Raw genomic sequence first — 16,302 nt, 5'->3', positions numbered from 1 at the left:
AATAACATTAAATTTACAAAACAGTGAATTTTTGTCGATACTACTCTTATCTGGTTTTGGGTCTGTTCAGACAGTTGTGGACAGTTACTACCCCAAAGGCAATATTTGAGGATTAAAATGCTTTATTAAATGAAGGAATAACTATGCATTGGACTGTGCTTGGAAGTGGAAGACAGTGTACTCAGTGAAGGCACACACACAAATATGGTTTGGACAAAATCCACACTGATGTTCCATCAGATTTTAATCTGGATGACTGTGAGGAAAATGTACTAGCATACACCTCTTGAGCATATGCTAAACTAAAAATATGTGCTAAACCAAGGCATGTCTTTAACTACTAAAACAAAGCTGACTGGAAGCCTTTTCAATATATTCCCACAGCATTCAAAAATGAACCCCTCATTTTAGGTAGTCCAACCAGCAGTGGTAAAAGTGGCTTGAATTTCTTCCCGGAACTCCCTGATATGAAGGTCGCCATGGAGCCAGAATGTTTAATTTACATTTATCTATTTATTTTTTAAACCGGTGAAATGCCAGTTATACCTATAACACATAGACACAAAAAAATGGTTTTACACATGCATTAGGCATACATGAGAAACTGATTTGGCATACGTGAGAAACTGATTTTCATTGAAAATTGGATTTTTTCAAGGATTTGCAAAATAACAGTTAACAAAAACAACAGTCACCTAATTTTCCCAATTTTTATTTTCCCTCATTTCCTCACATCTAAATGCAAAACCTCCATTTTAACTACTTAAGAACATAGGATGTACATTAAAATTGAAGATAGTGTAAAAAAAAAAAAAAAAAAAAAACTTGTTTTTTTAAATAACAAAGATATAAGTAGCATATGTTCACAAAAATAAGTACCAATGATTACATTATGCACAGTGAAATTGAATATATTTTGAAGACGCAAACATTGCCTTTTTTAAATTATAAGGAAATTAATAAGTAGCCTAGCATAAATGAACCAAAATAAGTCTAAAGTGCACATTGAAATTTAAAATGTTCTGAATCTTCATATCAGAGAAAATAAAATAAAAATAAAATGAATAAGCCTGTTTAACTGTTTTCTTGTTCTTAAAGATCTGATCAATTTTCTTCTGCATTGCCCTTTTTATCACATTAATTCAACAAGCTTTTTTTTTTTTTGCTGTTCCAGAAAATATGCGCATTTGAACCAATCAGAGCTAACTATCTATGCTGATCATATAGTATGTCAGGCTTTAGCCAATGAACGGACAACTGAGGTTTGCCTGCGTGTGAGATGCGTGTGTGGCAGCGTTGCAGGTTGCTGTTCTTGATAAGATAATTATTAAAAGGTTATTAAATATTTGCTTTCACCAATGAAGGCTCACAATACAGTATTGATAGCTATTATAGTATGTTCCATGATTGATTGCAGTAAGAGACATTTTAGTGATTAGTAACTATGGACATGTTTATCTCTTGATAAAACTGCCTTGTCATTCTGACCAGTTAAAACCGGCCTAGGTTCCACAGGTCAACTTCAAGACAAGCCACATACATTGAGAAACAAACTGTCTGGGACATTTAAGAAGTTATTACTTGCCAAATGCTATTGCTTCATGAAATGTATTTGATGAGATAATTATTAATTTGCTATTATATATTTGCTCTAATCATTTGCTGCCCGCAATGAAGAAATGCTTTTGCTTATTGCTGCCCGCAATGAAGAAATGCTTTTGCTGATTATTATTGTTCACAAAGAAAGAATGTTTTGTCTTGAAGAAGCCTCTTGCCTGGTCATGGGCAAAAGAGGCCGATGTGCTTTGCTGGCACACATGTACAGTGTATCACAAAAGTGAGTACACCCCTCGCATTTCTTCAGATATTTAAGTATATCTTTTCATGGGACAATACTGACAAAATGACACTTTGACACAATGAAAAGTAGTCTGTGTGCAGCTTATGTAATAGAGTTTATTTATTTTCCCCTCAAAATAACTCAAAATATAGCCATTAATATCTAAACCCCTGGCAACAAAAGTGAGTATACCCCTTAGAAACTACGTACATCTCTAAATGTCCAAATTGAGCATTGCTTGTCATTTTCCCTGACTCGTTACAGGAGTGCTGTCAGCATTGCTGCAGAGATTGAAGAGATGGGGGGTCAGCCTGTTAGTGCCAGACCATACGCCGCATTCTACATCAAATTGGTGTGCATGGCTGTCACCCCAGGAGGAAGTCTTTTCTGAAGACGGTACACAAGAAACCCCGCCCGTCTCATCAGACCATAGGACATGGTTCCAGTAATCCATGTGCTTTGTTGAAATGTCTTCAGCAAACTGTTTGCGGGCTTCCTTGCATACCGTCTTCAGAAGAGCCGGAAGGTAGTACGTAAAAGCAGAACGAGCGAAAGTCAGAGCAGGTGCAAGACTGAACTGGATGAATTTCAAATTTGACCTTTGGTCATTCCTATGTGGATATAAATCGGATATCTTAAAGATGCAATGTGAACGTGATCTTTACATTATCAACAGGTGAAAAACATCACAAGGTGTTCGACAAATCATACAAAAAATGCGAACGAGCAATGGCGGATGACGGTGCAGAAAATAGCTTTTCTTCTTGTAACCACATTTGAAGCTATCAGGTTATGAAAATGTTAGCTTCAGTCCATAAGATTGTTAAATTGCCACAAAAGCATGCGGCGGAGACCTACCAAACAGATCACATTTAATTCCGTAAGCACTACTACAAGTGACGACATGTTAAGGCTGATTTATGCTTCTGCGTTGTGGTGACGGTGGACCTACGCCGTTAATGCAAACCCGATTTATGACCCTATGACCGTGTTGTCACAGATTACTTGAAAAAGTAATATAATTACTGCTTACGCCTCAAAAAAGTAATCTAGTTAATTTACTGATTACTTTATTATCAAAGTGAGTTACTTTAAAAGTAATTTATCAGTTACTTTTTACCTATTTTTCTTAGTTACATAGTGTTGTTTTAAATTCCTCCCTTCCATGAAAAAGGTCTCAGTTGGCTCTATCCCACATTGACTCATGTAATATATTTGTTGCAGATATACGGAACAATCAATCTGGAGTGTCTGGTTACTGCAGTATGAACATACGATTAGACATCGGGACAACAGGTTTTGATTCAATCGCTTTTGACTTCATCACGAGACAAATCATTTTCAAGAATAAATGAGATAGCAGCAAACATGTAAACCTATGTGACATCAACAAGACTCTTGACAATACAAGAATCTAAACACACATTAAATAACTGTTCTTTAAACTAGTTCATCCTTACCCCACACAGCAGACCACTGTTACCGGTTTTCTTACCTTCAGTTAACTCTGTCAGGTCAGGGGACGTGCCAGTGCGTCCTTTGCGCTCGCCATCTTTCGAGACTCGCAACTTAGTGATTATGTCATCAATGCGCTTTTGGTAACCCTCATTCAAAAGTGCGGAAGTGGAGCTTCACCCTCATTTTTACTTAAAGTCAACAGATCAAGTAAAACCGGAGATAACGCCCCTCATTGATATGCATTAAAACGCTGCATGGACTATGTGTTTATGTCCTAATTTCTGTCCATTTTCCAATCAGAAAGCATCGTGGAAAAAAACATATTCCATTATTCTATTCGGATTCGAATATATGCACATTCTTCTGAAGCAAAAGGCATAACCTCATCAGGCACTTACTTTTTAACAGGTGTGAGAGACTTAAATAAAGGTTTACTGATTACACTCACCCAGCAAAAAACGGTGAAGCTCGTGTAGCAACCCAATAGGTGTAACTTATCTAACTCTAAAGGCCGTTTCAAACTAGCGGAGGCCTCGTGTGAAGGGTTCAGCAGCAACCTATTCATTGTGTGTGTGGGAGGGGACTTCTCGGCGAAAGTGAGCGGTGGGTGGCTGTTTTGGGTGGAATGGCAAATTTGAATGAAATTGCACTGAGAGGCGGGGCCCAAAATAGAGCCTTGCTCTATATTCAGATCACCGCCGTGCTGATGTCAACAACGCATCAAAGAGCTGAGGGGCAGGCATACTTATATCTGTGCTATCAGGCTGTTTCGGAGGACGGATATACACAAACCAAGGCCGACGAAACCTTTCACAAGCTCTGGGGCACTTGAAAAATGACTCTCATGTGCGTTTGTGTGGAAATGTAGTTCACCAAAAACAACAAAAAAATGTTCACTTTCTCACTGAAACTATCAAAACTCTTTACACGGCAATTATAATGCCTCCTACGCCTTCAAATAGGAAAAGTTGCTGTTTTCTTGTGATACAATGAAAAAAATAAACGCATTGGTGCTCGGGACTATAGTAAATATGCTTGCCAGTTTTCACTCATGACAGCGTCTACGTCAGGCTACGTGGCTCCTCCCATTTTGTACTTGCCATGGACCGCACTTCACACTGAGCTGATGCTATTGTGAAAAGGCCTCAGAGGTAGCTGTAATTCCCGAGAGGTGGTGATTTTCTGAACATGCAAAATTCCATTAGAAATACTGTGCATTTGGAAAAATAAGTGTAGATGGGCCAAGGCTGCCCGGCAGCATCTGCCGCTGGGCTTTCCCCTGGTGTCAGATCAATGAAACAACTCAAAATGTGCAAGAATTCAAGGGAAGCTAGCCTATGGAGTGCACAACAGAAAAGGCGTTTAAATCTTTGCCACAATGTGCGCTAGGCCAGATTTCACAGATTTTGCCACCCACAGCTCATAACTTCCCCGAGGGTGGGTCAGACTTCAGTCGATGAGAGCTTCTGCGCAGTCAGAAAAGTCAGTGGCTTCTTCTGACCTTAGCACACAGAATATGACCCTAAATGAGCAGCAGTAACTCCACCAAATCCCCTACAAAAAATAAACATTAAATGAGTATGAGGCATTTTTCTGATTGATTTGTTTACCGTTTGACACTTATTTCAATTCAATTCAATTTTATTTGTATAGCCCAAAATCACAACAAGGTTGTCTCAAAGGGCTTTGCAGAGGCAATATGATACACAATCAGAAACAGCAAATGAAGCAACAAAGATGAATAAATAAAGTTCAAGTCTTGGGCATCCCCCATCCTTAGACCCTCCATGTCGGCAAGGAAAAACTCCAAAAACTCCAGAGTCTTTGGGTCTTTGGGAGAAAATGAGAAACCTTGGGGAGTACCACAGTCAGGAGAGATCCACTCCCAGGACATATAGACAGGTAGCACCAGGACTGCTAATAGAATTAGCAGGCGAAGTTACAGTACGTAAATATGCAGTGGAGTAAAGGAACAAGAAGAGGTCCATCTAGCCAGATGATACGGGGGTAGCAATGAGGACGTCCATCCAGCCAGGGGTCCGGACAGTCAGGAGGCTGCAACTGAAAAATAGCCCCTCCCCTCAGGGACACCGGGTGACTAGTGATGAAGAGACAAGACAACTAGATATTAACATTGGAAAATAGAAATAAAGTGAGACAAGTGGTAGGTAGAGTGAGAAAAAGGAGATAGAACTCAGTGGCTGTACTTCCCCCAGCATTATAGCTTCTAGTGCAGCTGAGACTAAACTGTGTGTCTACTCTGACTTCAACTAGCCTGACCATAAGCTTTGTTGAATAGGAACGTTTTTAATCTAATCTTAAATGTGCAGACTGTCTCGGCTTCTTTAATATTAGCTGGAAGCTGATTCCATAAAACAGGGGCTTGGTGGCTAAAGGCTCTAGCTCCGACAGTACTTTTAGAAACCCTGGGAACTACCAGTAGACCTGCATTCTGAGAGCGGAATGTTGGGGGGCGGTATGGAACCAGAGCATCGGTGAGATAAGATTGCCCCAACCCATTAATGGTCTTAAATGTAAGAAGGAGGATTTTAAATTTAATTCTAAACTCTGACTGGATGCCAGCGAAGGGCCTTGAGCACATGGGTGATGTGCTTTCTTCTATTGGTTCCTGTTAAAAGTCTTGCTGCTGCGTTTTGGATTAGCTTAAGACCTTTTAGAGAACTTTTAGGACAAGCTGCAAGTAGGGAGTTACAGTAATCCAATCTCGATGTAACGAACGCGTGAATGAATTTTTCTGCATCGTTTTTAGATAAAATATTTCTAATTTTGGCTATGTTGCGCAGGTGAAAGAAGGCCGTTCTGCAAGTTTGTTTAATGTGAGCTATAAACGATAAGTCAGGGTCGAATAGTACTCCTAGGTTTTTAACCGTGGTGCTGGAGGCTACACTTACATTGTCCAGAGTGACTATCTGGGCAGCTAAAGAGTCTCTCACACTTTTCGGGTCTATTATAAGGACTTCTGTCTTTTCAGGGTTAAGTAGAAGATAGTTAGTGCTCATCCAGGTATTTATATCTCGGACGCAGGTGCTTAGTTTGTCAATTTGCCTTATCTGCTCAGGTTTAATTGATAAATACAGTTGTGTGTCGTCAGCGTAACAATGAAAGTTAATGCTATGTTTTCTGATGATATTACCTAGAGGAAGCATATACAGCGTAAACAAGATGGGCCCAAGGACCGATACTTGCGGCACACCATAACTAACTGTAGAGTACGGTGATGATTGCTGGTTTACATTGACAAACTGGTACCCATTAGATAAATATGATTTAAACCAGCAGAGGGCTGCTCCTCTAACGCCTATGTCACATTCTAGTCTTTACAATAAGATATTATGGTCGATTGTGTCAAAGGCTGCACTCAGGTCCAACAGAACCAGGATCGAGACTAATCCAACGTCAGCGGCTAGTAACAAGTCATTAGTTACTTTGACTAATGCAGTTTCAGTGCTATGATGAGCTCGAAAGCCAGACTGGAAATGTTCAAATAAACTATTGTCCTGTAGGTGCTGACAGAGCTGTTTAATTACCACTCTTTCAAGGACTTTGGAGAGAAATGGTAAATTAGAGATAGGTCTATAATTGGCCAAGATATCAGGAGCAAGACTAGGTTTTTTTCAAAAGCAGTTTAATAACTGCATATTTAAAGGACTGCGGCACGTGGCCAGTAACTAATGAGGTATTTACAGAGGAATGATTGTTTTTTCCTAAATGTTTAAGTCGGATAGCAAAACTGTGACTAGTTTTCAATAAAAAATTACGCATAATGCACATGATACAGAATCCTGGATTTTTCGCTGTCTGGTTGATTTTGAGTCTTGAGCCCACAGGGTCCTCTTCCAAAGTGGTGTGTGTGTGTGTGTGTGTGGGGGGGGGGGGGGGGGGGGCTATTTGAGGGTCTATATCTGCTGCTCCATTTTGCATGATCAATTTTTTAACTAGTGTTTGAGGAATTAACTAAGCATCGCAGTGGTTGAAAAAAAGCAGTCCTAAACCCATTAGGTTCCTTACATAAATATTTCTCAATGACTTGCTGTTTTAGGGATATTGGATCATTATTTGTTGAGCTTTTACTAATAAAATTGTCCGTTTCTTCATGTGTCCGGGAGTAGATATTCATTAAAACATATTTCTTGAGATTTAATTCAAAGTGACCTCTTCATTTGTCTATTGAAATGTGAGATTAAATAATCAATTCCGCCTATTAATTACATTGTCTGTTTTAATCAGTTCAAGCAAATTGACAATAAGCTTTAGGGTATGAGCAATGTAATTTTTTAATCATTTTGAAAAAGAAGCACATACAAGGATTCACATTTACCAATTTAGTGACTCATCTAACCCGCATTTTGTTTCTTCATCCTCTCTGCCCACAGCCGTCACCTTGTGAATGGTGTCGCTGCGAGCCAAATAATGAGGTCCACTGTGTGGTGTCCGACTGCGCTGTCCCAGAGTGCGTCAACCCTGTCTATGAGCCGGAGCAATGCTGCCCCATCTGTAAAAACGGTAAACATTAAACCTATCCACAAAACTACAATCTCTCTCTCTTCAGAAGTCATTAAAAATTGATTAAATGACGGCAAGTATATCTGTACTGTCTGCAGCATTGGAAACCCCTTATCGGAAGGAAGCGGGGGTAATTGATGTAGGCCTATTATGAATTTGAATTATTACCACAGGCCCGCTGGACACTAATGAGTGGTAGTTAGTTTTAATTCTAAACGACACACTAAGCGGGGTATACGTTATATCATTGATTAAAGACATGGTTGGAAGCAGTAATGGGTCTTTGGAGAGCCTTTTATCTCCCATTGGCACAATGTACACAGACAATTCTCAAAATTACCTCAAAGGAATGCTACTGGGTCAGTGGTTATGATGGGGGAAGCATGCAAATTTTAAAAGATCGCAACCAGAGTGTGCACTGCCAGAATGAATAAAATAGTATAGTTCAAACTGAGGTTAAACGTACAGTGAGGTATACATAATCAGATGTGATTTACACTGTTACATTTACTTTAAAAAATTTTGGATAAAATGTTCATGTCAGAGTAGTTTTAATGACTATTTTTTTACTTTTACTTGAGTATTTTTGATAAGAAACTCTACTCTATTACATTGAGCTACATTCCAATGACCACTTTTATAGTTTATGTGACTGTTCCACAAATCTAATGTAACCACTATGTGGAACTCGTTTTCATCAATCCAACAGGAACAAGATCACATACAAATTCTGCTTGACACCTCCTATACCGAAGTAATTAGGTTTTAACCTAATTGGCGTTCAGGCGAGGGTGACCAAACGTCCTCTTTTGTCTGGACATGTCAAAGGCGTAAGTTTGTTCTCAACATGGGTAGGGACGATATAACAGCATAACCTGCATGTACACTTTTTGCTGGGGATGGGACATTAACAAGACCAAACAGATTGGCTGAACGGGGTCAGGACTACATTTCTTACAAATATGAACCTAATTAATTGATGGGCTAAATGATCAATGTAAAATAAGTCTGTATTGACTTATAGACCCTACCCACGTGACGTCACAACTCCTTCCTCCTGACTGGTGCCGCCCAATTGTCCGTCAATACATCATGTTTACCTGTTACGGCTACGTACATTCCTCCTATTTACGACGTGTTTTTCTGCTCGTTAACATTAATAATCAAAATGGTGAAGGCGTGTGTGGCGGCCGGTTGCAATAACAGAGAAGATAGACGGAGAAGACGGAAAGACTTGAAGTTCTACCGGATTCCGAGAGACCTGGAGAGAAGAGAGCGAGATGGGCTGCTGCAATTCGACGAGAAAACTGGGCTCCAAACGATTACCACAGATTATGTAGTAGTCATTTTATATCTGGTAAGATGCATTTAATATATATTTAGAGGGTTTTGGGCTGACAACCACAATTAAGATCATTGCTAGGCTAATCGCCGACAACATACACGTATCGCTAAACCATATAAACATTAAAAGCCCTAACTCCATTGACAAACGACATGAAATACATTAGACTTGACAGTGGATGTTAGCAATAACAAAAGATTTTGAATTGAAAATTTCGTAACTCACCTTTCCAAGCACAAGATAGATTCCTGCCGAATTTTCGTGGACGAGGACCTGTTTCACCCAACCAGCAACAAAGTATTTATAAGCCTCCAAGCTCTTAAAGTTTTTCAAACTTTCGTGAGAATAGGCTGATTTTGTGTGGACAAGATAGTTGTACATATCAGGGTAGTTAGCAGATGTCAGGCAAATACGGCGGAGACAGCGGGTCGAAAAACATCGATTTAGGCATCAAATATGGATCTGGCGAATGGATAAACTGAAGCTTTTCCACATAACGCCTTTTATGCAACGCATCAAGTGAGTTTACGGCATCCGAAAGCACCGGGTCTTCCATGAAATGCATTATAAATTGCTCGATCAATTGAGACCATTGATAATACAGACACAAAATGACGGACAAGGGGGCGGAACCATACAGCGAGCACGTGATTTTGTGACGTCGGTGGGTAGGGTCTATAGTAACTTTCACGTGTATTGGTTCAGATAATACACCGTTCGATTGAGACCTTTGTTTTCTAAAAACTACATTTTGAAAACCTCCAGAGTAAATGTCTGGATTTTAATAGGAAATTGAAATTGCTATATTTGAACATAACTTCAATTATATTAACACAAACACATTACACTGTTGGCCAAAAGTACTGGCACCCCTGCAATTCTGTCAGATAATCCTCAATTTCTCCCAGAAAATGATTGCAATTACAAATGCTTTGGTAGTCAGTGCTGTTAATCTTTAAAAAAGTAATTAATTACAGTTACAAATTTCTTCTCCCAAAAATTAATTGCGTTAGTAACTTAGTTGCCTGAATGTAAGAGTAATTAGTTACTTGGCAAAGTAACTGGTGATAATTTTCATGTTTTTTTTTTCTCAAGAAAAAAAAAAAAAAGGTCACACAATGTGAAGTTTAAAGGATTTTTTGGGACAATTGGCCCTAGCCCAATTCTTTACCCTAAACTTAACTAGACACAGGGGTATTGCAAATATTGCGATAACTAGATAGTAACCTTTGCTATGTGAGGAAGTCATTTAATGTTGTGAATCAACCGTTAAAGTCTGTCTACTTTTGACATGTGTAAGTTTTAAAACTATTTCATCATTTAAAGATAAATTTAAGTCAAGATTTTAACGCATCTAGTTCTAGTTCTTTATTATACATGTTGCTAATGCAGCCGTGTCTGTTATTTGCATCTACTTCTGTATATATGTGATATCTACCGAAGCATCATGTGGGCGTAGTTTGTAGGCTATCGGCTACAGTCAGGTATTATTGGTATAGTAGCATCGCGTTTGCAACGGCGTCACCCTCCCTTGCCACCTCCCCACTTCTGCTCTGCTCTCTCATCTCCGTGAGTCCGTCTTTCTCAGACCTTTCTCGCGTCAGTCAACCAACATAGTAACGCTCGCCTTTCCCGCCTCAGTAACGGTAGCGGTGTTGCCAAGATGAGAAAAGTAATTAATTAGATTACACACTACTGAAGAAAATAACGCTGTTAGTAACGCTGTTACATTCTAATGCCGTTATTAACAACACTGTTGGTAGTAATATCTTCATTTATTTTGCTTGCAATGAAAAAATACAAAAGAGAATGAAGAAAAATATTTAAGTCATCATCATTTTACACAAAACTCCAAAAATGGGCCTGACAAAAGTATTGGCACCCTCAGCCTAATACTTGGTAGCACCACCTTTAGACGAAATAACTGGGAACAACCGCTTCCGGTATCCATCAGTGAGATTCTTACAATGCTCTGCTGGAATTTTTAACTATTCTTCTTTGGCCAACTGCTCCAGGTCTCTGAGATTTGAAGGGTGCCTTCTCCAAACTGCCATTTTTAGATCTCTCCACAGGTGTTCTATGGGATTCAGGTCTGGACTTATTGCTGGCCACTTTAGAAGTCTCCAGTGCTTTCTCTTAGACCATTTTCTAGTGTTTTTTAAAGTGTGTTTTGCGTCATTGTCCTGCTGGAAGACCCTTGACCTCTGAGGGAGACCCAGCTTTCTCACACTGGGCCCTACATTATGCTGCAAAATTTGTTGGTAGTCTTCAGACTTCATAATGCCATGAACACGGTCAAGCAGTCCAGTGCCAGAGGCAGAAAAGCAAATCCAAAACATCAGGGAACCTCCGCCATGTTTGACTGTTGGGACCGTGTTGTTTTCTTTGAAGGCCTTGTTTTTTTTCCTGTAAACTGTACTCTTTCCCAAAAAGCTTTACTATTGTCTCATCTGACCAGAGAACATTCTTCCAAAACGTTTTTGGCTTCCTCAGGTAAGTTCTGGCAAACTCCAGCCTGGATTTTTCATGTCAGAGTCAGATGTGGGGTCTTCCTGGCTATCCTACCATAGAGTTTCATTCAGATGCCAACGGATAGTACGGGTTGACATTGTTGTACCCTCGGACTGCAGGACAGCTTGAATTTGTTTGGATGATAGTCAAGGTCCTTTATCCACCATCCGCGCAATCTTTCATTGAAATATCTCGTCAAATTTTCTTTTCCGTCCACATCTAGGGAGGTTAGCCACAGTGCCATGGGCTTTACACTTATTGTTGACACCGCGCACGCTAGACACAGAAATATTCAGGTCTTTGGAGATGGACTTGTAGCCTTGAGATTTCCCATGCTTCCTCACAATTTTGCTTCTCAAGTCCTCGGACAGCTATTTGGTCTTTTTTTCCTCCATGCTCAGTGGTACACACAAGGACACAGGACAGAGGTTGAGTCAACTTTAATCCATTTTTACTGGCTGCCTGTGTGATTAGTTATTGCCACCGCCTGTTACTGTATGTGCCACAGGTAAGTAAATAGTGCTGTTAATTACACAAATTAATGAAGCATCATGTGATTTTTCAAAGGGTGCTTTTGTCTGGTCCATTTTTGGAGTTTGTGTAAAATGATAATGATTTTTTTCCCCATTCTCTTTTGTGTTTTTTCATTGCAAGCAAAATAAATGAAGATATTACTACCAAAGCATTTGAATTAATTTATTAATAATTTTCTGAGCGAAACTGAGCATTATCTGACAGAATTGAAGGGGTGCCAATACTTTTGGCCAGCAGAGTAAATACAAACCTGTTAATTATCTCTTAACTATTCAGGAATGCTAAAAATAAACATTTATCTTCAGACCACTCAATAGTGTATGTCTAAATAAGTTAAATATAACTGAAAAAAAAAAATTTTGAGTCAGAATATAACAAAAATAAATAAAAATGGAGCCTTCTTTCACGTAAAACACTTCTGCTTTTGTCCACATGCACAGCCAAACCCAACAAAAAATGAAATTTTTTTACCTCGATTATGATTAATGTATGATTATCTGAGAAAAATGTGTGCATAGGCTGCAAATAACATTTTTTAAATAAATAATGTAGAAAACAAATTAATACATTATAAATAAATGCAAGTCATCAGCCAATCATACGTGCGTTTGAGGGGGATAAAAGTGACATGAAAGTGAAAAGGGGTAAATGTCAGTCTGAACATCATAAAAATAATTCACTTAATTATGGTAGGGTCAATTATATCCGAACAACATATGGGAAGACAATTATGGTAGGGTCAATTATATCCTTACATTTGGAAAGACAATCTAAATTACCTATGTAACTGAACTCAATATATATTGCAAATAAGGTTGCTTAAAAGTTAGTTAGGGACAATTTAAGCATCCTGAAAAGCTGGTAGTTTTATGTCCCTACCATCTCTATGCAAACCTACGCCCTTGGGACATGTCCACTTTTCACTTCCTGTTCATGGTGTCCGGCGGCTTTTATAAATTCATGAAAATGGCCCGTTTTCATTATTTTTCACGGGACCAATTAGCGTGTGTTGTGTGTGTTGACTGACGCTTTGCACAGAATACTACAGTACTGTGCTGCTTGTGGCGTGTTCCCAGAGAGCCTGGTTAGTTGTTAAGACTTTTATGACGATCAATACGTTTTTATCAAATGCTCATGTAGCCAAAAGAGTAATTAAGACAAAACTACCTTGATACTACTGTGGATACAAAATTTGCTCATTCGTGCGCAGTCACATACTGGCTTCATGGCGTCAACTGTCAATGCTCACTGAAAACAAACCTTCGTCACGACAGGGCGTCACATGCTTTTACTTTTTTTTAGCTTTGTACTTGTGTGATCTGTAAAATATCGTTTGGTGTTGCATTGTTGCACTGCCGATGATTGTAAACTTCTATAGCAATGTCTGATCTTGCCTCGACTACCGTTGCTCGCTAATAGGTTAGCTGTCAGTGAGCAAAGGCACGCTAGGCATTATGGTGAATGTAGTTTTAAACTGCTGCGTTTGGAAACACGCTGGTTGAATCGTTTCGTTTTTCGGCTTTTATTTGCGTGCAATCTACAATGAACACTGAATGAGAATAACGATTGAGTGGGAATAACAATCTGTCAAAGACGATTGTCATGTTAGTAATTTGTAAAAATGTTTAGTTCGCACATAGCCTACTGTGTGTGTGTAATGACTAGACTGAATTTCCATTGTATTATTATTATTATTTATCATTATTTAATTGTTTTTTTGTTTTTGCGTTTTTATTGTTTGATTATTTTTTAGGAATAATAAAGCCTATTGTGTAACCTCTGAGAATTTGAATTTGTGTCTTTAGTTATACATTATATGGGTATAATTCTTTTTAATAAAACTGATTTTTTCTATCCAGACGGAGGAGGCATTCTTTAAATATATTCAAGTTATACAGGCGTCTTTGAGTGAAGTATGAGTAAAATTCAAGTATCTCGACACTGGGCCGAGTGTCCTCTTTTTTGGAAATCAAAATATGGTCACCCTAGTTCAGACATTTGTGAGTTTGTCTGTGTGTAGTTTGGGTTACTTCCTGGTTTATGGCCAACTCCACTGATATCATAGTGGCTGAAAATTTCTAAAATCCATTAATTGATCATTAGGATTAGGATTAGGATCATTAGGATCTGAAAATGGATCAGAACAGCCAGTCGATGAGTCAAATACCCATATCAACAGTTTATCCTATGCCTTTAAGCCAAAGAAAATGACTTTTGTTGCAATATACAGTCGTAGAGCTCATCGTTACCATGATAAAGAGGGAAGTGACCTTGATGCTCCAACAGCGCTGCCTGACTGCTTCTGTTTGACCTGAATCAGAGATAATCACTCCTACGTACTATCAAAGTATTTTGTGCTCACCATTGCCTTGATGAAACGTCATTTAAAACTTCTAGCCAGATTACTTTCACCGTCGAGTGGCAAATGCCCTCGAGACCCAAGCAATGTCGCTCATTAAAATTCATACTGACGTTTGTAACTTTTCTCTCCCCATTTGCCCCTTTATGGCTTTGTTCTGCTGTAGCACTCATCTGCATTTGTGTGGTACCATGCCTCACTTCCCTTCAGGGTTCATAGAAAGTGATTTGAAATGAGCTAATTAACTAATGATTGAGTACTCTGTATGATCTTTGAAGTTTTTTGAAGCCAACTTATTCAGTCATTGATTTGGAATTATTATCAAAATTATGGTTTGTTTCCAATTCAGTCCATAATGTGCAGAGTTGGGTGGGTACACACGTTTGTAACGTGTTTTCAAAATAAACTCCATTTTTCTTTCAGACATTTGCCTCAATTTCCAAAAGCTGACTACTTACTTGTGAATGTCACATGCTTCTTCAACTTCAACAAGCTTATTTATCAAGAGTTGCAACTGAGAAGTGACATTTTCTTTTACATTTTTCTTCCAATTGGATGATAAAATCTTTTGTACGTCTGCATGTAGCTCAACTTTACATAGCTGATCTTGTTTCCATCGACCCCAAAATAAGACTGAATGACTGTCTCAGCACTCTAAGTGTAGTGCACTCGCTTTTGAATCAATTGCCTGAACATTCTTTAGAATCATTAACAATACTCTACTGTCATAAACATCTATAAAGTCCTGGAGCTTTCCTCCATTGTATGACAACAGCTCACGTACAAAGGAATTATATGACAACAGCTCACGTACAAAGGAATTAAATGCAAGGCTCATGATAAATGACCATCTCAACACCTTCTAACATTTTCCCTCGGATACTTTCCACCTTCCGCTTTTTTGTCCCAATGTTGACTACATACTGTGACTTAATAATACACACATAGCAGGCCTACAGATGCTTCTTGGTGAGAGATAATCCATCCTTAAAGGACACAGTGACAACCCTTGGCATTTAAGGGTAGTCTTGTCATTTCTATGCTCCCTCGAGAGCTTCAGGTCGAGCTCTGGCAGCAAAATAAATCTCAATGAGACTGGCCGACTGGTGTGAGTGTGGAGTGGGGACTATAATAAGGGCTGTACTGCTTCCACAAACATTTCAGGTAAATGGCAGGAGACTGGAAGGACAAAACACCCACCTGTAATGTCCCTCCTTTACGTTTCAAAGCAAGATACAATGAATATGAAATGAATGATGTCCCACCAAAATGTGTGGTAAGTGGCACACCATTAGCAGGAACTGACCTGTTACTGCTCTAAAATTAACGAGGAAATTAGCGAAAATGAATTCTTATTCAGTGTTTATTAATTATTGTAATAATTGTTGTCCACCATTGACAACGTTAGACATTCAGTTACAGGTAGTCTCCAGGTTACGATGTACGTGATTTCGACTTTATGATGCCGGAGTCTTGTCTGCCATTTTGTCTTCACTCAGTTTAAAAATAGGTTTAAAGAAATTCTAAATATCCATCTTGCCTCCTCTGGTGTAGTTTTGGCTTAGCAAAGCAAAGGATAGTCTCCGAGGTGCTAGTCTCATGATCTGTTTGAAAAATGATTTTGACCCATTATGAAAACTTTACGTTGTAGGATTTTTGTTCATTTCATTAATTTTTATTGTTTGTTTTATTGCTTTACAACTTTTGGAGACAACATTTTAACGGCTACGT

General features: G+C 38.8%; 1 protein-coding gene across 2 annotated transcripts in view; it reads left to right on the top strand.

Annotated features, from left to right (window-relative positions):
• Positions 1-16,302, top strand: part of LOC130926570 (von Willebrand factor C domain-containing protein 2-like) — a 37,493-nt gene that overhangs the window by 17,752 nt on the left and 3,439 nt on the right. For both annotated transcript variants that reach the window (XM_057851515.1, XM_057851514.1), the window contains exon 3: positions 7,693-7,822. In XM_057851515.1, the coding sequence (XP_057707498.1) occupies positions 7,693-7,822 (130 nt within the window). The remainder of the gene's footprint in view (positions 1-7,692; positions 7,823-16,302) is intronic.

The sequence above is a fragment of the Corythoichthys intestinalis genome, chromosome 12, assembly GCF_030265065.1.
Source record: "Corythoichthys intestinalis isolate RoL2023-P3 chromosome 12, ASM3026506v1, whole genome shotgun sequence".
In the NCBI taxonomy this organism is placed as follows: Eukaryota; Metazoa; Chordata; class Actinopteri; order Syngnathiformes; family Syngnathidae; genus Corythoichthys; species Corythoichthys intestinalis.
Note: the sequence above shows the minus strand (reverse complement) of the source record. Positions and strands in the feature narration are given on the sequence as shown.